General features: G+C 44.6%; 1 protein-coding gene across 3 annotated transcripts in view; it reads right to left on the bottom strand.

The window, feature by feature from the left end:
• PMCH (pro-melanin concentrating hormone) overlaps nt 1-24,505 on the bottom strand; it is a 64,362-nt gene that overhangs the window by 24,579 nt on the left and 15,278 nt on the right. For all 3 annotated transcript variants that reach the window (XM_077472202.1, XM_077472203.1, XM_077472201.1), the window contains one exon: nt 4,084-4,200. In XM_077472202.1, coding sequence (XP_077328328.1) covers nt 4,084-4,108 — 25 coding nt within the window. In that variant the 5' untranslated portion in view covers nt 4,109-4,200. Of the gene's footprint in view, nt 1-4,083; nt 4,201-24,505 lie in introns of those variants that run through there.

Genomic DNA, 24,505 nt, shown 5'->3' with positions numbered 1-24,505 from the left:
CTAAACTTGGAAGAAGGTTTAACTGTACTTTAAAGAAGAACTCCAGGATAGTGATAACATTTGCACATTAGCCCTGTGTAGTTAGTTAATCTAAATCATATTAGCAGTTTTACTTATCAAATTATTAACCACCTCAATACAGTGCACTTACACCCCATTCCTGACCAGACCAATTTTGTGGTATAAAAAAAATAAAACGTACATTTTGTGAAAAAAATGCCTTTTTCTTTGTCATAAATTTTTGCTAATTAGTAATTTGTCTTCATAAATTTTGGCCTAAGTTTTTTTAAGTTGTATTTTTTTCCCACAATTCTTTGCAAAATTAAGATTTTTTTTAATTATTTTTTTTATTATTATTATTATTTTTTATTATTTATTTATTAATTTTTTTTACAAAATTGTCATATTATCAGGTTATTTCTCACAAACAGCATATGCATACAACAAATTACACCCGAAAATACATTCTGCTACTCTTCCCGAGTATGGCGATACCACATGTGTGAGACTTTTACACAGCCTGGCCACATACAGAGAACCTTGAATTAGTACCTTCAGACGTTCTACGAGCAAAAATTACGCATCTCATTTCTCAACCACCTATTACATTTTTGAAGGCCCTGGAGTGCCAGGACAATGGAATTTCCCATAAAATTACCCCATTTTGGAAAACAAACACCCCAATGTATAATCTGTGAGGCATAATGAGTCTTTTGAACGGTTCATTTTTTTCCAGACGTTTTTGGAAAATGTGGAAAAAAATTAAAACACATTTTTTTTTTACACAAAGTAGTCAATTTATAAGATATTTCTAACACATAGCATGTATATAGCAAAAATTACACCCCAAAACACATTCTGCTACTCCTCCCGAGTATGGCGATACCACATGTGTAGGACTTTTACACAGCCTGCTCACATAGAGAGGCTGAACATTGAAGTAGTACCTTCAGGCGTTTTAGGAGCATAAATGACACATCTCATTTCATTCCTACCTATCACACTTTTGAAGGTCCTGGAGCACCAGGACAATGCAATTAACCACAAAATGACCCCATTTTGGAAACACCCCAATGTATATATATTCTATGAGGCATGGGCTGCAAATAGGTACTCGGGTACTCTGATACTCTGATGGGCTGGTGACAGGTACTTGAGTACTCTGATGGCCTGGTGACAGGTACTCGGTTACTCTGATGGCCTGGTGACAGGTACTCGGGTACTCTGATGGCCTGGTGACTGGTATTTAGGTACTCTGAAGGGCGGTGATAGGTACTCAGGTACTCATATGGACTGTGACAGGTACTCTGGTGCTCAGATGAACTGTGACAGGTACTCGGATGAACTGTGAGAGGTACTCGGCTACTCAGACTGGGACCGGTACTCAGATCAACTGTGACAGGTACTTGGGTACTCAGGTGGACTGGGACAGGTACTCGGGTACTCTGATGGGCTGTGACAGGTACTCGGGTACTTTGATGGGCTGTGACAGGTACTCAGGTGCTTTGATGGGCTGTGACAGGTACTCGGGTACTCTGATGGGCCGTGACAGGTACTCGGGTACTCTGATGGGCCATGATAGGTACTCGGGTACTTTGATGGGCCGTGACAGGCACTCGGATGGACCGTGGCAGGTACTCGGGTACTCTGATGGGCCGCGACAGGTTCTCGGGTACTCTGATAGACTGTGACAGGTACTCTGGTACTCAGATGGTCTGTGACAGGTACTCGGGTACTCAGATGGACTGGGACAGGTACTCGGGTACTCTGATGGGCTGTGACAGGTACTCAGGTACTCTGATGGACTATGACAGGTACTCTGATGGACTATGACATGTACTCTGATGGACTGTGAGTGACAGGTACTATGAGGGGTGGTGACAGGTCCTCTTTATTGAGGGGGCAATCAGTGTGATTGGTGTACACTGTAAGAGGTAATGAGATGTTACCACAATCTCTTCCTCACACACGATCGGTGTGTGAGGAGGAGAACCCGGTAACATCTCGTTACCGCTGTTTGTTTACATTTTAGTGATCGCAGCTTGACAAAGGAGCGCAGCCGTCCTATCACCTACGGTATTGCCTGCTCAGGAAACGCGTCGCACCCTCTGTGACGTCATCTCCCTTCACCTGGAGCCCCGTGTGCATTCCACGCCTCGGATGAATGCGCGCTGTCAACACCTGCAGTTTTGGATACCAACATAGCCACCAGGAGTGAACACATCCTGACAGGACTCCCCAGTGTGAATGACGGGAATGACTACACATTGAGGCTCTTCTCCCCTTCGTTCTTATGGGATCTATACATCACCTGATTATCATTATTACAAAGTGAGTGCTTTTAACCATGTTTCTATTAAATATAATATTTACAGTCTACACCCAGAGGCACCTCCTTCCTGGACTTGCTCTGACTGTTCTGGTTCAGTCCGGGGTTACCCAGCTGCCGCTGGTCGCTGCCTACATACCGGCTTTGCTAGCATCTCCTGCTCTGGTGTCAATCTGCTTCCTTTTCTTAGGACTGCGACCCTCAGTTTCCTCTACCTAAGAGTGAACTTTACCAGCCAGCTACTCCGGCACTCATGCCACTCCATGCCATTCATTTGCAGGAGGTGCAAGAGAGGCCTCTACAACATTCCAGTATTCACCAGGTACATGATAGCCATGAAGCATATACCACATACATTTACAGAAAAAAAAGACATAAATTCCCAGCACAAACACATGAGACACAGAATAACACCTAGTTAAGTATCCATCAACCAAAAATGACCTTTGAGGCAGGTAATAAGGGGGCAGGGAAAGGAAAAAAAGCAAGAGATCAAGGAGAATGGGAAGGAAGGAGAAAAAAAGCTAGGGTGAGAGATGAGATTAGGCAAACATAGCCCAACTTGAGGTCCAAGGAGACCAGACTGTCATATTTCCAGAGACAGCCTTGATTAATATAAGTAAGTTTATACATAGGCAGGGCACCATCCATCATTGCTTCCTAGGAGGACACCATAGGTTGATTTGAGGAGGTCCATTTAAGGACTATATTTTTTTTTGGCATAATATAAAACATAGATCGGCAATTTAGCATGATGATGGCGCTGCTCATCCTCATGAATCCCCAGAAGGGCCCACTCTGATGCCGCGTACACACCGGTAGAAAAGGTCAGACGGAATCATTCGGTCTAATATTACGATCGTGTGTGGGCTTCATCTGACTTTTTTCTTAAAAAAATTCAGACGGACCTAGAAATAGAACATGTTTCAATCTGTCTGACGGGATCAATTTCTATCGGGAAAACCGTTCGTCTGTATGCTGGTCTGACGGCCCAAATGCGACGCAAGGGCAGCTATTGTCTACAGGCTATTGAACTTCCTTTTCTAGTCCCGTCGTACGTCATCACATTGAAAACTAACAGACTTTGGTCCGGTCGTGTGTGCTCAAGTCCGTTCGGTTGGAAGTCTGTCATAACTCCGTCGAAAGTCCTTCGGAACTCCGTCGGGAAGACCGTCTGACCTTTTCTGCCAAAAAGTCTGGTTATGTGTATGCGGCATGAGGAAGCTGGAAGTGACAACTGCAACCTAATATTAATTCATTCAAAAACATCCAGACAAAAGTTTGCAATACTTGGGCAGTCCCAAACATGTGCATTTAGGATCCTAGGTGATCGCGACACCAAGGACACTTCGGATCACCTATGGAGCCTCACAGGTGTGTAGTAGGGAAACTCTGGGTCCTGCCATTTATGTGGATGTTACTTTGACATATACCACCTACCTAAAAGTTGTTGCTGACCAAATACACCACTTAATGCAAACAGTATTCCCTGATGACAGTGGCCTCTTTCAGCAGGATAATGTACCCTGCCACACTAAAAATAGTTCAAGAATAGTTTGAGGAACACAACAATGAGTTTGAGGCTTTGACTTGGCCTCCAAATTTTCCAGGTCTCAATCCAATCAAGCATCTACGGGATGTGCTGGAAAAAGAAGTCATTGTCACAGTCACTGATTCATGCAGGCCCCATATTGCATCTTACATGACTTAAAGGATCTCCTACTGACGTCTTGGTGCCAGACAGCACAGCATACCTTTCAGAGTTTTAGTAGCGCCCATGCCTCTATGGGTCAGGTCTGTTTTGACGGTAAAAGGAGGACCTACCCAATATTAGGTCGGTGGCCATAAAGTTTTGGTTGATCGTTGTATATCTGTGGGAAAAGAAAAAAATATATATAGCCTTGTTTTTTTATTATTGATTATGGTTTATTTATTATAGCATTTTTATTCTTTTCTTTCGTACTAAATAAACACATTCCTTTTTTGTTCATGCATTCATTTTGCACAAAAAAAAAAAAGATTAAAAAAATGTTACAATAAATATATCATAAAATACATTTCCCGCTAGGTCTATGACCGTTTAAATCGTTATTGTAAAATGTAAGTTAGGATTTTTAATTACAATGTGCCTGTATGTGTTTATTATATACTTTCAGCTGCAGAACCAAATTTTGGAAAAAAACAACACAAGCAATAGACAAATTTACCATTTGACTAATCTATTTTCCCCTCTCCTGCAGAAAACAGAAATGATTGTAGTTAGGTCTTGTTGACACTAGGTGGAGCAGGTACTTTAATTAAATTATGAGTTCAAGTAGAGCTGCAAGAAAAAATAAAATGCGAATTAGCACTGCTTGCATAGTTACAGTTTTTGCTATTTAACCTTCATCAACAGGTTTGAACTGTTATCTTGCATAATATTTTGTTCAGTTTTGATCTTTTATATGGAGACCGCAAATACTTTAAAGACCAAATAGAACTTTTTTCCCTCAAAGTATTTTGCCACGGAATATTCCCCAACAGTCTTATTGACACACGTCTTACAGGGGCAGATTAATATATATATCTAAACCCAAAACAGAAATGTAATATATAGCAGCTCATCTGTACTTAAAAGTGGTGGCTGCATTTGTTTAAATTCAATTTTCAGGCTAAGAATATTTTCAGCAAGTACAGACAATACATATTGATCTTGCCAGAAATCCAGTGTTCCTATCACTTCCAGGGAGCTGAACCGGTATATAAACCAATGTTTTTTAAAAGGTGCTTTTATTAATAAAAAAAAAAAAGAAAAAACACAAAATGGCATGGAACAGGGTAACTACTGACGGGTCAGCAATACACACCGATATTAAAACACAAACTTGCATAGGTACAGAAAAAGCTTACTTGAAGCCCATCAGCTGGTGAAGGTACAACCCACAATACATACAATAGCATTTCCATTAAAAGCTAAATATAAGGGCACATATGTGACATATCCCAATCAGGGCATCATAATGGAATATTTCAGCAGAGAAATAGAATTAACAAGATTAGACCTCTATATTTTCTGATACAGTAGATGTCCAACAGGACAAAATTCTATCAAATTTCTTCAGACAACCCCCAGGCAATATAGGTCAATTTATACATATCAGGGTACTATTCTTCCTACCGACACCAACAACGGGGCACTATTTCTCTTACTGATACCAACAACGGGGCACTATTCCTCCTCCTGACACCAATGACAAGGCACTATTTCTCCAACTAATACCAACAACGGAGAACTATTCCTCCTACACAAACAATGAGGCACTATCTCTCCTACTGATACCAACAATGGTACACTATTGAATAAATAAATCTGGGTGAACGAATATCTGCGCTAACGCAAACAAAAAAAAAACAACAGCAGCCAGCACATATAATAAAGAAAAATATCCCTGCGCCAACCAAATAAATAAAGAAGGGAGGGTACTGCTGCAGACACTGAAGGGAATATCACAACCCAGATAAGCAGAGAAAGAATAGAATAGTGCTGCGGTGTACGAATAAACTGCAGAAGTGGGAAAGGTATTGAGCTACACTAACAGGAGGCAATAGTACACATAAAAGCTTTAGATGGAGTGCAATAAACACAAATGCATAAATAAACAAATAAAGCTATCTTCAATGCACAATAAGAATAAAATAAAAAAGAAGTCACAATATATTTCACAAAGAATGACCGTGAAAAAACCCTTTTCCAAAATAGAGTGCAAAATGTATAGTGACTCAGTATTGCTCCAAAAAATTTTTTTATAAAATTTTATATAAAATATATCAAAGAAAAATTGGTATATATAATGAATCACAGTATACGGTATTAAAAAGTAAATCACAAAAAATATATATAAAAGTCAATCCAAAAAAATTGAATAAAAATTAAATCAATGTCCGTGCAGCAGTTTCAGAAATAAAGTGCAACTTATAGTGACTGAATATCCATAAATAAAAATTAAAAATGTAAAGTACTGGTAAACATTTCTGCGCTGCAGTGCCGGTGATGAGTGGCTTCTCCCCTTCTGTGAAGCTAAATAAATGGGTGTCCCCTTACCTTACTGCTGTAAGGTAACAGCATATATATGAGAAGGCTTTGTAATGGAACAGCTATGTGTCCCCTGGAAAAACATCCCCAATATGGTCTCACAGATGATGTTGGTCCTAATAATGTAGCGTCCCCTTTAAGATCGCTGGAGGCGGTGAACCTCATAAACAGGGCAAGAGGGATGCTCGATAGTGTAGTCGTTTTAATTTTTTTTTATTGGTAACAACAGGTAAAAGATAGGTACTCACATTTAAGCAATAGTACACGGGCAAAACAGAAACGAGCAGCGAGCTTGTGCACATCACTTCCGGTATCTTGTTTCCCGACGAGGGTTCATCATGGTCACGTGACTTCGTCAGGGGATCCCTGACCTATACGCCGATAAATACGGTAATTCCAAAAAGCTAAATATAAAGATACCTGTGAACACTGCTCACTAGCATCCATCAAAAAAAAAAAAAAATTATTAAAAAATTATAAAATATAATTAACTATTGTTAATGAAACAATTTACATCCCACTGGACATTCATGCCGAAAGGGGTGTAACACTTCAAATCATATATCCAGTGAGTCTCAAGTTTAGAAATTTCCCATTTGGATACACTGCCACACCAATGAGGATTGAATCTGTCAATAGCCACAAAGGTAGTTCCTTTAGGCCGCGTACACACGCGCGGACTGTTTGCCCAACCTTGTTCGTCAAACAGTTTCGGCAAACAGTCCGCTCAAAATTTGCATGAGCGGACTTGCCCACACACGAGCGGACTGTTTCAACGAACTGTTTGCCAAACAGTCCGCTCAACTTTTGAAATGAACGGACTCGCCCACGTAAGGCGGAGGCAAACCCGCCCATTTCGAGCACGTGTACAGGTAGGCGGGGCCCGCGAAGGAGACGTCGCGGGCTCCGCCGCCTGGAATGGGCTTAAAGGGGAACCCCAACGCCGAAAAAAATCGGCGTGGGGGTTCCCCCAAAGTCCACACCAGACCCTTGTCCGAGCACGCTACCCGGCCGGCCAGGAAAGGGGGGCGAGCGAGCGCGCCCCCCCTCCTGAGCCGTACCAGGCCGCGTGCCCTCAACATGGGGGGTGCCTTGGGGAAGGGGGGGCCGCGCGGCCCCCCCACCCCAAAGCACCTTGTCCCCATGTTGATGAGGACAAGGGCCTCTTCCCGACAACCCTGGCCGTTGGTTGTCGGGGTCTGCGGGCGGGGGGCTTATCGGAATCCGGGAGCCCCCTTTAAGAAGGGGGCCCCCGGATACCGGCCCCCCACCCTATGTGAATGAGTATGGGGTACAATGTACCCCTACCCATTCACCTGTGAAATAAAGTACAAAAAAAAACAACACAGGGAAAAAATATTTTATTGCACAGCTCCGGGGGTCTTCCGTCTTCGGGGGTCTTCTCGCCGGACTCCTCTGCTATCTGTGTGTAGCTCTTTTACTAGCGGAGGAGTCCGGCTTTCTTCCTCCCCGCCGCCGGCCTCTTCTCCCGACTTCGGGGGTCTTGTCCCCCTCTTCGGTTATCGCTGTGCGGTCACTTATATAGTGACAATGGGGCGGTGTCACATGGTATATGTCACATGGGTTGGTCACATGGGTTGATGTCACATGGGGACTATGACATCGTAAGGGGGCGGGGTCACCATGTGACCAACCCATGTGACATATACCATGTGACACCGCCCCATTGTCACTATATAAGTGGCAGCGGAGCGTGTCCCTGGCATTCCGGCCGGAGAGCTCGTCGAGTCAACATCTCCAGGAGAAGAAGAAGAAGAAGAACAAGAACGGAAGGCGGCGGCGGCGGCGACGACAGCGGCGACAGAAGACCGGGCCACCGCCTGTAAAAGAGCTACAAGAAGGCGCGGTGGCCCGGCAGAAGAACCGAAGGCGGCGACAGAAGAACGGAAGGCAGCGGCGACAGAAGACCGGGCCACCGCCTGCAAAAGAGCTACAAGAAGGCGCGGTGGCCCGGCAGAAGAACCGAAGAGGGGGACAAGACCCCCGAAGTCGGGAGAAGAGGCCGGCGGCGGGGAGGAAGAAAGCCGGACTCCTCCGCTAGTAAAAGAGCTACACACAGATAGCGGAGGAGTCCGGCGAGAAGACCCCCGAAGACGGAAGACCCCCGGAGCTGTGCAATAAAATATTTTTTCCCTGTGTTGTGTTTTTTTTTGTACTTTATTTCACAGGTGAATGGGTAGGGGTACATTGTATCCCATACTCATTCACATAGGGTGGGGGGCCGGTATCCGGGGGCCCCCTTCTTAAAGGGGGCTCCCGGATTCCGATAAGCCCCCCGCCCGCAGACCCCGACAACCAACGGCCAGGGTTGTCGGGAAGAGGCCCTTGTCCTCATCAACATGGGGACAAGGTGCTTTGGGGTGGGGGGGCCGCGCGGCCCCCCCTTCCCCAAGGCACCCCCCCCATGTTGAGGGCACGCGGCCTGGTACGGCTCAGGAGGGGGGGCGCGCTCGCTCGCCCCCCTTTCCTGGCCGGCCGGGTAGCGTGCTCGGACAAGGGTCTGGTGTGGACTTTGGGGGAACCCCCACGCTGATTTTTTTCGGCGTTGGGGTTCCCCTTTAAGCCCATTCCAGGCGGCGGAGCCCGCGACGTCTCCTTCGCGGGCCCCGCCTACCTGTACACGCGCTCGAAATGGGCGGACTTTCCGAGCGGGAACAGTTTGCTCATTTCGAAAGTAGCCTACACACGGGCGGACTGTTCGCTCAAACACAGTTTCAGCGGACAGTTTTTCGGAATTTCCGAAAGACTTTGTCCGTCCAACTGTCCGCTGAAACTGTCCGCTGAAAGCCCACACACGGGCGGACTGTCCGCCCAAACACTGTTCAGCGGACAAGGTTGGGCGAACAGTCCGCCCGTGTGTACGCGGCCTTAGGGTTTTTGTTATGATACTCCAAATAATGTCGTGAAACAGTATGTTTTGGAAATCCCCTCTTTATATTTGCAATATGCTCGCTTACTCTGACATGCATGGCACGTGTTGTGCGGCCCACATTTTGTAGGCCACAGGGGCAAATAAACAAATATACCACGTTTAACGAGGTGCAGGTAATAAAAGTATTAATGTCAAAAACTCTCCCAGTGGTGTGGGATTTAAACTGGCATATTTTCTTATTAGTAACACAAACGTTACAATAACGGCAGGGGTAATAACCTTTGGACTTTTGAAAGAATGACACTCTATTAGGAACATACAAAATGTTTGGTGCTATTTGAAGTTTCAGAGGAGGGACTCTTCTGAAAATGACCTGTGGGCGCTCTGGAAGCACTGGACCCCAAAATTTGTAGTTTTTTAAAACGCCCCAATGTTTAGTTAAAATGTTCTTAATATCAAAATGTTGTCGTGAGTAGGTAGTAATCATTGAAAAATTGTAATCAATCTCGTTATACTGAGACTTTTTCTTATCCTGAAGAATAAGAGCTCGATCCATACTACCAACATCATTGATTACTACGTTTTAAATAAGCCTTGCAGGAGGTAAAAATCTTTTTTGCATGTGTGCGCTGTAATATTTTGTTCAACTGCCAGTATAGGTAGCTGTGTAATTCTGGGGGGCTCCATCAGAGCCCCCAGAACTGTGATCGGTCTATCACTGATAAATTACGGGCACATACTGATGATTGTGTGCTTGTAGGATGGGCTCCTGACAGTCAGCACTTTGAAGCCAAACACAGTGCAGAAAGATCAGGAGCCTTCCTACTAATCTTGAGTAACATAATCCATTTGGAACATTTTAGCTGAAAATACACTCAAGATGAACAGATGCTCTGAAGGCAATACATCTACAGCTAAGGGGACGTAATCCAAAGCATGATCTTGCATGACCAAGCATGATCTTGTACATCTGACATCAGTGCTCCTGGAATGGAATTGCTAGACAACCTCCTTAGTGGGACTCTCGTCTCACCATGGGGTGCCATAACATCCAAGTAGGCTGCTATGGACATAGTTACACCATTGGCTGTTGGATTAATATGCTAACAATAAACCTACTTATCCTTAATAAAAAATAAATAAAATCATTTTAGTAGTGTCCTTGGTAGGGTTAGGTAGAATTTTTTGTAGAACTACACTTACCAGTCTGCTGCTGAGTGCCCTGGGTCCAGCAACATCCAGGCAGCATACAGGCACTGCTGGGTGAAGTGATCCTTCACGTCACCAGTGACCAATGTAAGGGAGCGCTTTAACACTTACCACCAATATGAGTTAGCACTTCACCACTGACCACAAATTTAAGGGAACACTTCACCACTGACCACAAATTTAGGGGCACTACATCACTAACCATCAATTTAAGGGGAAACTACACTAACAAGTAAATTATGGGAGCACTACACTGCCCATGAATGTAAGAGGACACTACTCTATTGACAAGCAAAAAAGGGGCGTTGTTCCACCTAGGTAAGGGGGTACTACAGGTTCTATGTGACCATGCCCCCAAAGCCATGCACACTGCTCCCAGTGAAACGTCAGGCTAATTTTTGGCTTTTGCCAGATCAGCAGACCCTGACTACAAGTCTTGATTTTCCTCAGAACTTCTCCCTAATGTGAAGCTTTATCAATTTCCTCCACATCTCTTTCCACTTCCCACCCCACTCTCCCTGCCTGCTCAGCTGTTGATGGACCTGCTGCATGATGGTGGAAGACAGTGCCTTTCTCCTTGGCTTCTACTCAGCAGAATTACAAAAGGAAGAGAACATAACTTTTTTAAAGCTAACCACAGGCTCATCTTCCCTCAAGTTGAGGCATGAATGAGGTCTGTTGAGAGCAGCCAAACACAACTGTTGTAATACAGTGACATCATTACTAATTACATACAGTAGACTTTATTAAATGTGTTTTAAAGGTGTCTACAGAAAAAAGTATTTTGCATATGTAGCCAGGAACTGGCTATTTTTTGCCTGCAATTCAGGGACAATGTGCAGTGCTGTTGGTGTGGAGCTGTCTCTCTCTAGTGTTGGCTTGGATTCCATGTTTCATTTCCTAAAGACAGAGCCTAGAGTAGAGCAAAACATTGTGGGATGTGTAGTTTCAAATGCTGTGGTTTAAATTCTAGCAGGACTGGCCTGAACTACAACCACCAGATTGCTGTGAGAGAAGAACAGACTGCTGGAAGAGGATATAAAGGGGGCTGGTCTAGGCCTAGATCGTACTCTTGAGACCTCGGCCTGGATCTACCAGCAGGAGCTCTATGCCAGTGTGAGCTGAGGCCGAGTCACAGCCTACCTAGGAGAGAGTTACACAGCGGCATCCAGAGGGACATCTACGGACAGTATCGCTTTCCGATCCTTTATCACTACCTGCACTTCAGATCCGGGTAGGCCGCGGCACGGTGGTATGGAGGTCAGATGCAATTCCCTGAGCCAGGACCCAGAGGAAGATCCTGAAAGAACCATCATCTGCATCGCTACCAGCAATGTATGTTACACTGTCATGAGTGGGCACCTGCCCATTTAATCCTATAGACACTGCATATAGATATCATTGTCTCTGCCCAAATTTCTGATACTTGTAGTGCTACTGGATGCAAGTTTATTCCCCCCCAATTTCAAAGACAGTCAGTGCAGAATTAAAAAAAATAAATCTGAATTACACCCCCCCCCCCGCTCTGTTGCTCCTACTAGCTTAGGGGAGTGTATATTTTTTCCCATTATCTGTGCCCCTTTCTGATGATCATGTGCTGGTCGGAGCGGAGGGAATATTTCTTCAGTTTCGGGTGCATGCCCATCCAGCTCTGCTCGCATGTTCTTCTGCCTTGGCTCAAGACCCAGCCAGTCGCCTACCTGCTTATCGCCTTGCCTTCCCTGGCGGAGTCATTTTCCTCCACTCCCCACCCAGTAGTAGCCGGGCCCGGAGAGTAAGACTTGACAAGCTGTGAGGCAGGCGGCAGCGGCGATGGGTAGTGAGCGCTGATTGCCACCATTACTAGTAAAAAAAAAAATATGGCCCCGGATTTAATTTTAAAAATCTGGTCACCTTACTGTATGTAGACATCTGCGCTTTGCTCACATCCCTGTCATCTGTGGTCCAACTGGATACAATACTATTGAAACAACATATGTGGTGACCACATGTGCTTAGGTCATACAGGAAAAATCTGCAATTTCAAAGGGTTAATCACATACTAGCTAAATTTGCAATGTTACTATTAACCTCTTTTATCCTCTCTGCATCTTCACACGTGACTAGTGTTATTTAAAGAGGAAGTAAACCCTGATGAGTTTTTCATTCCCTGCAAAGGCAAAGCATAATGGACTACTATGTATCGCATAGTAGTCCATTATGTATCACTTACCTGACACAGGAGCCAGCGAAGTCACCGCTGTCCCCTGTAGTCTGGCGCATCCATATTCTCGGTGGGGTCTCGCAGCTCCGCCGCTGTCATTCGGCAAAGCCGCGATGACATCACGCATGCGCACGGGAGCCGACACGCGCGGCAGCTCCGCCGTTGAAAATGCCGCGCTCAGTGCGCCTGCGCGCCGCTGTCTACGGCGCATGCGCCGTAGACAGCGGTGCCTGTCTTCGGGCAAATATGTCCTAAACCATATAGGTTTAGGAGATATTTCTTGGACCTACAGGTAAGCCTTATTCTAGGCTTGCCTGTAGGTCAAAGTGTGTTGTAAGGGTTTACAAGGGGTCTGCTCTCATTCATCTGGAACTCTGTTTAAAGGAGCCAGAAAATTTAAACAAAACAATTTGCTGGAAGTTTTATCAGCTAGAGTCGGTGTTCCACAGACCTTAAACGCACTAATTGACTTGGCGATACAGATCGATCGTCGTCTGAGAGAGAGGAGAGCCGAGAGGGCCACAGGTTTCTCTCGCCCCAACCTGGATGCTTCCAAAGGCCCCAAGCCATTTACATCCAGCAACTGCCGCCCGACCCGGGGCCACGTCTGACACACCTGAGCCTATGCAACTTGGGGTCTTGCGACCATCTCTTACCCCCGAAGAACGTCAACGTCGGCGGAATAACAATCTATGTCTCTATTGCGGGGAATCTGGACATTACGTCAGGAACTATCCTATTAAGCTCCGCAAGTGTCCATCTATGCCTCCTGATCTCCCAGACTCTTTAATAAAGTTTTCATCTCACCTTATCATTTCTGTCTCCTTTCAGTTCCCAGGAAAGACTTTACAGACGCCCGCCATTATTGATTCCGGGGCATGCAGCTGTTTTATGGATTCATCCTTTGCTGCCCAACATCAGATTCCTCTCCTACCTAAGACCCGTGGACTCTCTATCCATTTGGCCGATGGCTCCGCTATTAAATCTGGTCCTGTAACTCAAGAAACTGCACCTCTATCTACTGTTATCTCTGGTTCGCATCGAGAACTTCTCCGGTTGGACATTATCACCTCCCTACTTTTTCCTGTAATACTTGGGATGCCCTGGCTACAGGCCCACAATCCAACCATAAATTGGGCTACAGGAGAAATCACTTTTTCTTCACCTTATTGCCAGAAGTTCTGTGGTTTCTCCGGTTTCCTGAGACCAGCAACCTTATTATCTATTGACTCAGAGATCGATTTACGTCAGGCCATTCCCGAAGTCTACCATGAATTCCTGGACGTGTTCAGTAAACAAAAGGCAGAGGTGCTCCCGCCCCACCAAGCTTATGACTGCCCCATTGAGTTACTTCCTGGAGCCAAAATTCAGTTTGGAAGGGTTTTCCCCTTAACAGAGGTAGAGCAGGAGAAACTCAAAGAATACCTCGAAGAAAATTTAAAGAAGGGGTTCATTCGCCCCTATATATAACCCCAGAACTAAGGATTCAATATTTTTCACAATTATATTCTAATAACATTTTAAATTCATTTCAAGAATTACAAAGATACTCTTTTTCCCCCCACACTTCTTTCAATATTTACAATTAGGACATGCCCTGCAGGCCTAATTTAAAGATAATAAGTTGAAGGTACTGTCAGGATCACTAAGTGATCCTGCTCCTCATTCCAGCATCTGGGTGTTGGCTGTTGCATTCTCTCTGTCTGTGTTCACCTGCAAGGTGATTGACGGTCAGTCAACTGATATAAGCAAACGGAACACTCTATCCCTTGCTTGTAATAGAGACAGAGTTACCTGCATTGTTCCTGATCAAGCCTCCTGTTTGTCTGCCCTGCTTTGCTGTTGGATTTCCCTGTGTATGACCCAGATGGTATATTGGACTATTCCCTGAACTCAGCCTGACTTTTACCTAGACTATGATTGGATTGGATATTGGATTAGTCCCTGCCTTTTACCTGGACTGTCATAGAACCACGCTATCTGTCTGCTAAACTGCAAGTAGTCTGGTGTGGTGGCCAGGCATTATAGCATTGTGTATAAGTCCTGGGGGCAACCAAGTACCGGTAGGCCTGCTTGCCTTAAGGGAAAGGGGGCTGCTATAGGTCACGCACACAGCAGCTAGCTATAGTGTCTGACCACCTGCATTGGAGTAGATGTGACATTCGTGACAGGTACAAACTATGCCCTAATAGATCTTATTGCAAAGACCCAAATTAAGAAGGGTCTTATTTCTTCTGTATATGGTTGTTTGATTGGGCAATCTCAGGGGGAGATTATTTGCCCTGCTAGAAGGGGATGGGAAAAGGACCTAGGAGATCTAACAGATGAACAATTGCAGAATATTCTGGAGTACAGTTAGTATTGGTATCACCTCAGAAGTCCCTAACAAAATTAAATATAATTCACAGAGTGTTTAGGGCTCCAGCTAAATTGTAACAATGGGGTAAACAAGATTCATCTGAATGTCCTCGGTGCAGGAGACCTTCTGCTGATTTAATACATATACTATGGAAATGTCCCAAATTGTTCAGGTATTGGCAAAAAATAGCGGACACTCTTAATCGGGTTTATCAAACACAGATGCAATTAGATACTACTAGGTTATTTAGAAAAAGATATATACATACCAGCAGTTAGGACAGCTAAATATCTCAGAGTGTTCCCAGTGGTGTAACTAGAACCTTCAGGGCCCCGATGCAAGAAACCATGAAGGGCCCCCCTGAACCCCATCCAGGGCCCTTCCCTCCGAGTCTGGTGGTGGAACTCCAGGGCGTGGTCACAGGTATGACCTTTGTGAGCCCTGTAGTTCCACCACTGGTATCAGTAGTTTTTTTTTATAATTCCTTTTTAATTTTTAGGTGCCCCATTGGGGGACTGTCCCTAGGCAGGATGGGGTCCCCGTCCCCAGAAGAGATGAGGCCTTTTTGTCCAGGGCAGATGAAGTTACTGCCCCCAGGTGAGAAGGGGTCCCAGTCCCCAGGGGAGGTGGGGGTCCCTGTCCCCATGTAAGAAGGGGTCCCTGTCCCCAGGGGGAGAGGGAGGGGGTATATAATGGTGTGTGGGGGATGGGGTCCTCTCACTCACCATGACCAAGCTGTAGGCCGCGCACTCATCCATGCTGGCCTGGGCTCCATCCAGTGTGCTGGATGGGCGATCAGCATATCGCCCAGAAAGACCTTTCATCATCTGTGTATGACGGGGGAGGAGGGGGGCTGGCAGACAAGCCTGCAGTGTCCTCCGGGGAGCTGGCTCTCATAGGGCTGCACTGCATCTGTGTGCTTAAAGTTTGTTTACCCGGGAGAAGTATGCAGTGCAGTGTGGGCCGGACTCGGGGGGGGGGCGGGACTCTGGCTGGGGAGAACAGACATCGGACTGAGCGGCAATGCATGGAGCAGGATAGGGGTACTCTGAGGAGCCGGCTGAGGACACAGGTCATGCGGGGAATGCACAACTAAAGAGCAGCCAGTGCGATAGTTGAGCATGGAGCTCTGCTAGTCACCCTCTACCTCCAGCCACCCGTGTGCATGGTGCACTGGTACCCCTAGCTGCCTATGCTGCTGCTGGCCATATGTAGAGGGGGCTGCATGGGCCCCCTGCATCACAGGGCCCGGTTGCGGTCGCGACTGCTGCACCCCCTATAGTTACGCCCCTGAGTGTTCCTACCTATAAGGAATGGCATACACACAGGTTAATGATACTTTATTAAAAGAATGGCAGTTGTTCCGGAATAGGGGTTTGATAATAATTTCCATAAAATATGGGATCCATTGTTAGGAATGCCCGGTATGATCCCTTTTATTATAGTATCAGATGAAGTCCCAGGGATGGATAGATCCTTCTCAAACTACAGAATGAATGGGGAAAGATAAGTGAAAAAATGGTAGAGGGATACGATTGGAATATAAATGTGAATACTGCTGTAATACTGTAACAGACTTATATGTGCTCTGCCACCACCATAGGGGTGTTATCTTCCGTGGGTAGTTATATGATTGGTAGGTAGCATAGTGGTGGGGAAAGATAAGGAAAAATGATGTGATCTCCATATGAATAAAGAATAGATTATATACAGTACAAATAATGCCGCGTACACACAACCGGACTTTCCGGCAGACTAGGCCTGACGGTCTTCTCGACTTTCGGGGAGTTCCAACCAACTTTCCGAACGAACGGACTTGGCCACGCACGAATGGACTAAGTCCGTTCTAAAGCCCGTTAATTTTGAACATGATGACGTAAATGGGACTAAACAAGGAAGTTAAATAGCCAGTAGCCAATAGCTTCCCTTGCGTCGTATTTGGTCCATCAGACCAGCACACAGACGAACGGTTTTCCCGATTTTAGTCCATCGGAATTGAGTCCGTAGATAGATTTGAAACATGTTCTATTTCTTGGTCCGTCTGATTTTTATTTTTTTTGAAAAGTAATCGGACTAGCCTACACATGATTGGATTGTCTGACGGACTAATCCCTTCGGACCTGGTTTGCCAGAAAGTCCGTCATGTGTATGCAGCATAAGAGTATACCAATAGGAAAATGATTGATTGTGTAGTTGTACTGGGCCTTTTCTTCCCTTTTTTCCCCCTCTACTGTGTTTTATTTTGTTATTTGCCAATTGATTATCAATGCATTTGTTTTGTTTTAAAGTGCTGTAAATAAAAAATTGGTGTTAATAAAAAAATTATGAATTAAAAAAAGAAAGATGGAGTACTGTATAGGCGAGGTCCCTCTGAGGTTATGGAGGAAAATGGCAGCTATTCCTTCCTGAGAAACTCCGTGCAACAGTCTTGATAGCTTTGCATGATGACCATGGACATTTAGGAACACCAAGAAATTTTAGTCTAGTTAGGCATAGGTTCTACTGGTCCAACATGAAAGGGGAAGACATTACCAGTTAGGGCTGCTCCCATGGGACACTTGCAGAGCCAGGAGCCCCTGGAATTGGTGTGTATTGACTTCCTATGCCTGGAACCCGATACAGGTGGAAGAAGTAATGTCCTGGTGGTGACTGACCATTTCACCCAATAAACGCAGGCCTATCCCACTAAAGATCAGCAGGCAACTATGGTGGCTAAAGTCCTCGTTGAGAAGTTCTTTGTGCATTATGGGTTGTCTGTTCAAATCCATTCCGAGCAAGGATGAGACTTTGAAAACAGGCTGGTTTATCAGTTGTGTGCTTGCTGGGCATAAAGAAGTTTCGGACCACTTATCACCCACAGAGGGATCCTCCACCCGAGAGATTTAACAGAACTTTGTTGAATATGCTGGGGACTTTGCCCACTGAGAAGCAACAGCATTGGGGGAATCACATTGCAGCTGTAGTCCATGCCTACAAACATAAGCGAGCTGACTGATGGCGATCACAACCTTATGTCATCTCTAAACAGCTTCCCGGATTGCTGGTCTATCAAATCTAACCTGAGGGAAAACCAGGGCCCTTGAAGATTTGGCATCAAAATTATTTGCTTCCATTGTCTAATACTGTCAGGGTGCCTCAAGTGCCCCCTTTGTCTCCCCCAAATTTAACCCCACCCAACCCCCTTCACGCCGACAAGCTCATACCCCCACTGTGACACCAGAAGAAAAAGAGGAAGATAGTGAGGATGAGGAAATAGTGCCTTACTGGCTGTGGCCTACAGCAACAGAGACAGATGTAAGGACCAGTGGAGTGAGAGGAAGAAGAGAACTGGCTGGAGCAGTGGAGAACCCATCTAATCAAGAGTTTGAGATCTTACTGTTATTTTGGGAAATTGACAGGATCAAGGTTAAATGCATCAGTCCAACTTCTGAGAAAGAAACAGGAGATTTGATCAACTTTACTAATGAGAATTTAATATTGCCTGAGCCAGATTGCCCTTCAGAGACTGAAGCTCCCCTTATGGGTAGAAAAAGTAGGGGATGTCAAATGCCTATCCCTGAGTTCACTGAGGAGGTTGATCTTTCTCTTCCACAGCCTGGCATTGAATCTGCAGCTACAGATCTTCCTTTGGAGTCATGCAGCCCTGTGCACATCAGGAGCCCAGCCGGGAACTCAATCCAGATGCCTGAAGAGCATTCCCCATCAGGTTTAGGCGAAATATAAATCCTCCAAAGAGACTCACTTATAATACTTTAGGAGAGATCTCTGATGAACTGATTCCTACCATCCAAAGGCATGTTCCCACGCCTAATCCTACTACTGTCGATTGGGTAGGGGGCGACTCTGCTCTGACATAAATGGGTGGGACATGGCAATTACCCTGGCCTGTCAGAAAACTGATTTTGAATTGACTGAAAGTTTATATAGATGGTTCCAACAAAATCTAGTTTTGTGTCGATATGTACTGAATTTAGATTGTGGCTAATATTATTATAGACTCATCAATAACCCTTTTTCTTTATTCATGTTTGATTAGTTCAATATTCCCACCTCTTTGGGGACCAAAGAATTTGAGGGGGGAGAATGTAGCCAGGAGCTGGCTATTTGTTGCCTGAAATTCAGGGACAGTGTGCAGTGCTGTTGATGTGGAGCTGTCTCTTTCTAGTGTTGATTTGGACTCCATGTTTCAGTTCCTAAAGACAGAGACTAGAGTAGAGCAGAACATTATGGGATGTGTAGTTCAGAATGCTGGAGTTTAAATTCCAGCAGGACTGGCCTGAACTACAACCACCAGATTGCTGTGATAGAAGAACAGACTGCTGGGAGAGACTATAAAAGGGGCCGGTTTAGACCTAGATCTTTCTCTTGGGAACTCAACCTGGAATTGCCAGCAGAAGCTCTGTGCTAGTGTATGCACTATATGCAGACATCTGTGCTTTGCTCACATCCCTGTTATCTGTGGTCCTACTGGATACAACACAATTGAAACAACATATGTGGTGACTACCTGTGCTTAGGTCACAAAGGAAAAATCTGCAATTTTAAAGGGTTAATCTCATACCAGCTAAATTTTCTCTGCTCTGCCATCAAGGATTATTCCATCCATCTTACTTTAAGTGCTAGCTGAAGATCTTCCAGATTCTGCGGGGTTACCATTAACCCCTTTTTTCCTCTCCTCATCTTCACACATGACTAGTGTTGTTTAACCACTTAAGGAACAGCCGCCGCAGTTATACTGCGGCAGGTTGGCTCCCCTGGGTGAATTGCCAGAGGCGATGTGCATGGCCACCCAGGATCGCTCTTGACAAAGACAGAACAGAGATGTAAATAAACAGATCTCCGTTCTGTCAGGGGAGGAGAGACAGATCTCCTGTTCCTACTGATTAGGAACAGCAATGGTTCTCCTCCTCCAGGTATAATGCCATAGATATAACCCCTATTTTGTAGAGCAGGGTTATGCAATTAGTGGACCTCCAGCTGTTCCAGAACTACAAGTCCCATGAGGCATAGCAAGACTCTGACAGCCACAAGCATGACATCCAGAGGCCAAGGCATGATGGGACTTGTAGTTTTGCAACAGCTGGAGGTCCGCTATTTGCATATCTCCATTGTAGAGGCTATAACTTTTGTGCAAACCAATCAATATACACTTATTGGTCATTAAGGGGGCAAATCCATCCGGTCCTTAAGTGGTTAACACAAGGGGTCTGCTCTCATTTATCTGGAACTCTGTTTAAAGGAGCCAGTGAATTTAAACACAACAGTTTGCTGAATTTTTTGTCAGTTATTTTAATGTTAATGGCCTGTGGGCTGAAGAGACAGAAATGAGTGGTCTGACATAGAACACAATGTGCCAGTCCCCTATCTTTCTGCTGCCTGTTTTTGTGACGGAAAACTCTAAATTGCCAAACTACATTTCATATTAGTGCTATATTGTTTTCAGATAAGATATCTTCATGACAAACAGTTTTATGTAATGCACTTTTATTTGTCACTTTTGCCACATTAAATAAACTTGAACTGCTTCACTGTTATTGTATAAGTTTCTTGTTATTGGTGTCAATGGGTAAAAATGACTGAACCCAGGGTGTCAGAGGTGTCAGAGGACTTGCAGAGTCAGGGCAACCAGTGGGGTACAAATTCTACCAGCGGCCCTCACGAGGGTAGCGCTACAGATAATTATTATGTTTTTGTTGTTTTGACCCATTCATTATGTAGAAAAGGTGACCAATTTCTAAATATAAAGTAGCTACAACCCTAACAATAAAACAAATAATGATGTATTTGTGGTATGACTTGCTTATTGATGTGTTGGCTTCTTTTATGGCTTTTATAAGAAAATACGTAGTCAGCTAAAAGAGCCTGGTTTTTTAAATTAAGCCAAAACCCTGGCTTGGCCACACTGGTTAACATGTGGGTTTGGCCATAAAGGAATACCAGTCGCTTTTAGGAAAAAAATATTGTAAAGGAGAAAATAAAAATGACTAATGTAGGGGATGTGTAGTGGAAGAAACTAGTCTTTAGCAGTGGCGTTTAGAAGAACATAAGACTAGAGTGAAAACTAGACCATACAAAATGCAAATTTGGTATTTTTTTTACCATATATAACTATATGAAGTATAATTATTTGTTAATTTAGTTACATCTATTTATTTCTTAGATAAGTAAGACAGATATATATACTGTGTTATCTAAGAAATATTTAACCTCTAATTTGAACAGTCTCCTCAGTATAGCTGAGTGTTATTAAATTCCCTTCAGTTTAATTTTTTTTTTTTACAATCTGATCAATTTGCTTTAAGCAAGTGTCAGCTATTATTAGCATTATAATTGTGGCCTGCCCTAACCCATAGGTGTCGGCTTTGATAATTATTCCAGGACAGATCCTACCAAAATCATGTGACACAGTGAGGCAGACAATATTAAAGAATATGCAACTTTATTCATTAGTGACTGCATGTTGAACAAATGGTTAATGCAAACAAAGCCGCTAGTTCATTTAAAAGTGATATAGTGATATTGGCATTATAATATCAACAAATGTGATGTAATAGTTTAATTTTCATAACTAGCTAAACTTCCTATGACATAAGTTCTGAACTTTTCCATCAGTATCTCAGCTCTCTACTGGGTCCTGAAAAACAAATTCCCTGCAACAAAGTACAATGTGTAGTAACTGATGCACTGTCTCTCTGTCTCTATTATATTACACCAAATAATGAACAAGTGTGTGGTACCACCTTGAGAAAGCCTCTTCTTGAGACAGTTTACCTAATCCAGCAGGCATGAAATGTATGTAGCTGAACAGTCTTTCTTTGAGTATGCAGTGCAATCTATCACAGTGTTTAGAGAAACAAATAATTGAAGATATGGCAGTTCTATATTGCAGCAGAGTAATGCATTTCTAGAAATCTGAGAGACAATCACTGTAGTACAAGGGACATCTTTGCACAGACCATATGGCACTTACAATGCATAAACCAGGCATTGGCTGAGAGCGCTGACCAGGAGCTGGTTGGCAGAACTTTTTTGGTCATGACCCTTCGATGGAAGACGGCTGAATGTTCACAGTTTGTACTGAACCGGCCAATGCGCCGAGCATTCGGCCCGTGTGTACTAGGCTTTAGGCAGGTAGAGCAAACAAATGTAATCTGTCCTAGCTTCTCTCTGCGCTCTCCTCCAAGTATGGAACAACAAGAATCTTACTAGAGAATCCAGCAGGATCCAGAAAATTCTCTCACTGACCCCCATCTTCCCAGACTCTTAGACTCTTACAGTACACAGAGCCAAAACTGGGGGAGGGGGGTCAGGGGGCACATGACCCTATTGCCAATTGAGGGGAGAGGGTGCCCAATTGAGATGCTCCAATGTCTGCAGTGCTGCCACTAGCTGAGATTTAGTTGGATTGGGCTGGACTGATCCAACTGAGTTCATGAGCTGCATATACAGAGAGCTGAGCTTACACATGACCAGCTGCTCTGTGAGTCCGCACTGCCACTGAATGCAGGGGAGCCAGGATCTGGCCCTGAGGACAGCCTGCTACCTTGCTGCCTTAAAGTCAGACCTGGACAGGAAGGTCAGCGGGGATGGCATTTTCTAGAACTGATCGGCTGTATTTTTCTCCTGCAACCGCTGAAAGCCAAATTCAGCAGCTGCAGAAGGCAAACACAGCTGATGGCAATCAGTTCCAGTATATGCCGCCCCCTCTGCCCCTCCTCTTGTGCTGTCTGGGTCTGCCCTGTCCTTTAACCCCCCCATGCAGCACTGCTGGCTCCCCCCTCTCTTCTCCCCACTGGGTGCTGAGATGTGTCAGGATGGAGAGAGGGGGAAGGGGCCAGTAAATATGTAATTTACCGACCCCTTCTTTTTCAAATCTCTCTCGGTACTGATCACTCACCCTGTACACTAATAACTGAACCATAGTAAACTGTGTTTACTATGGTTCAGGTTGTCAATGAACGGATAGCTGCTCAGCACAGAGCACTTCCCATTTGTTAATTGTCCAGTGCAGCTGAGGCTGCAGAAAAAGGGACTGGGGAATCTCTGTCCTCATTCCTTTTCCCTGTCTCAAAAGTTAAACATCAGGGGTTTAGACCCCTGATATTTCACACAAACACCTCAACAGGCTTCTAGAAAACTGTAAAAAAAAATACATTGTAAAGAATTTTTTTTTATAAAAAACAAAAAATAAATAAATACAAATAAAAAAACTACTGACACATCCACTGCCCTACTGACACCATCCACTGCTCTAATGACTGACACCATCCACTGCCCTACTGATGCCAACCTCTGCCGTACTGACACCGTCCACTGCTCTACTGACACCAACCTCTCCCCTACTATCATTGCCCACTGCCTTACTGACACCAACCTCTCCCCTATTGACTCTTTCCACTGCTCTACTGATACGACCCACTGATCTACTGACATAATGCACTGCCATAATCCACTGCCCTACTGACACAAACCTCTCCCCTACTGACACCATCCACTGCTCTACTGATACAACCTCTCCCCTGACACTGTCCACAGACCACCCACTGCTCTACTGACTGACACTGTCAACTTATAAATTAGGCCAAGATCATATTTTTACAGTGACATTTGTTTTAGTAATTATAGTAAATGTTATGGGTACAAGAATGCTTTTGTTTTATATAGCCATGCCCCTTTAAGCCCCTCCAACTGCTAATGCAATTTGTCCACACTCACTGTTCACTGTGGCACACTACGTGTGGCACACTGCTGCTCTCCTTGGGGCACCCAGAGGTGTTCCAGGTCTTTATAATCCTATAGTGTATACTACAAAAAAATAAAAATTAGCTTGAAGAAAAGGTGGCAACCCTAGTCGCAATGCCAGAAAGCAGCAGTGCTTTATGTGGAGATTTCAAGCCTCGCCCCAGGCTTATTGGGAGGGGCGCTGCAAGGAAGGAAGAACAGACACAGACCCGCTTCTTGGCTCCCTTTTTCCTTCCTGGCGGTGCCCCCCTCCTAGTCCACTACATAAGTGAGGCTTGAAATCACTATTACCAAAACTTTGAAATTACTAATATATATATTATTATTACCATCCTATGGCTTATCTATGTCTATATTACACTTTCCACTCTGGGCAGGGGACTGAAAGTGTATGGATTCTCTCTGGGGTGGAGGGAAGGGGGTGAAGGGGCATGCGCTGAACTGAATTATTGCCCCGGGGGAAAGAATGTCTAGCTTCGCCACTGACAGTACATACTGTAGTTATATACAGTAGTTATGAATAACTCTAAATCACAGCGCTCTACTCATCAAAAAATACATTATTTGTGACAAATTAATAAATTATAATGTCCCCTACAGTACAATATTATTATAAAAGTTAATAAAAGTCCATAAGTGCTCCTTGCAGTTTTCCTCTTGCTTGTGCAATAACCAATACTGTTCAAAAGTGCTCCGTG

The sequence above is a fragment of the Lithobates pipiens genome, unplaced genomic scaffold (assembly GCF_037356315.1).
Source record: "Lithobates pipiens isolate NorthernLeopardFrog02 unplaced genomic scaffold, aLitPip1_a1.2 Scaffold_8, whole genome shotgun sequence".
Lineage (NCBI taxonomy): Eukaryota > Metazoa > Chordata > Amphibia > Anura > Ranidae > Lithobates > Lithobates pipiens.
The sequence above is the reverse complement of the archived record's forward strand: the minus strand, read 5'-3'. Positions and strand labels throughout refer to the sequence as shown.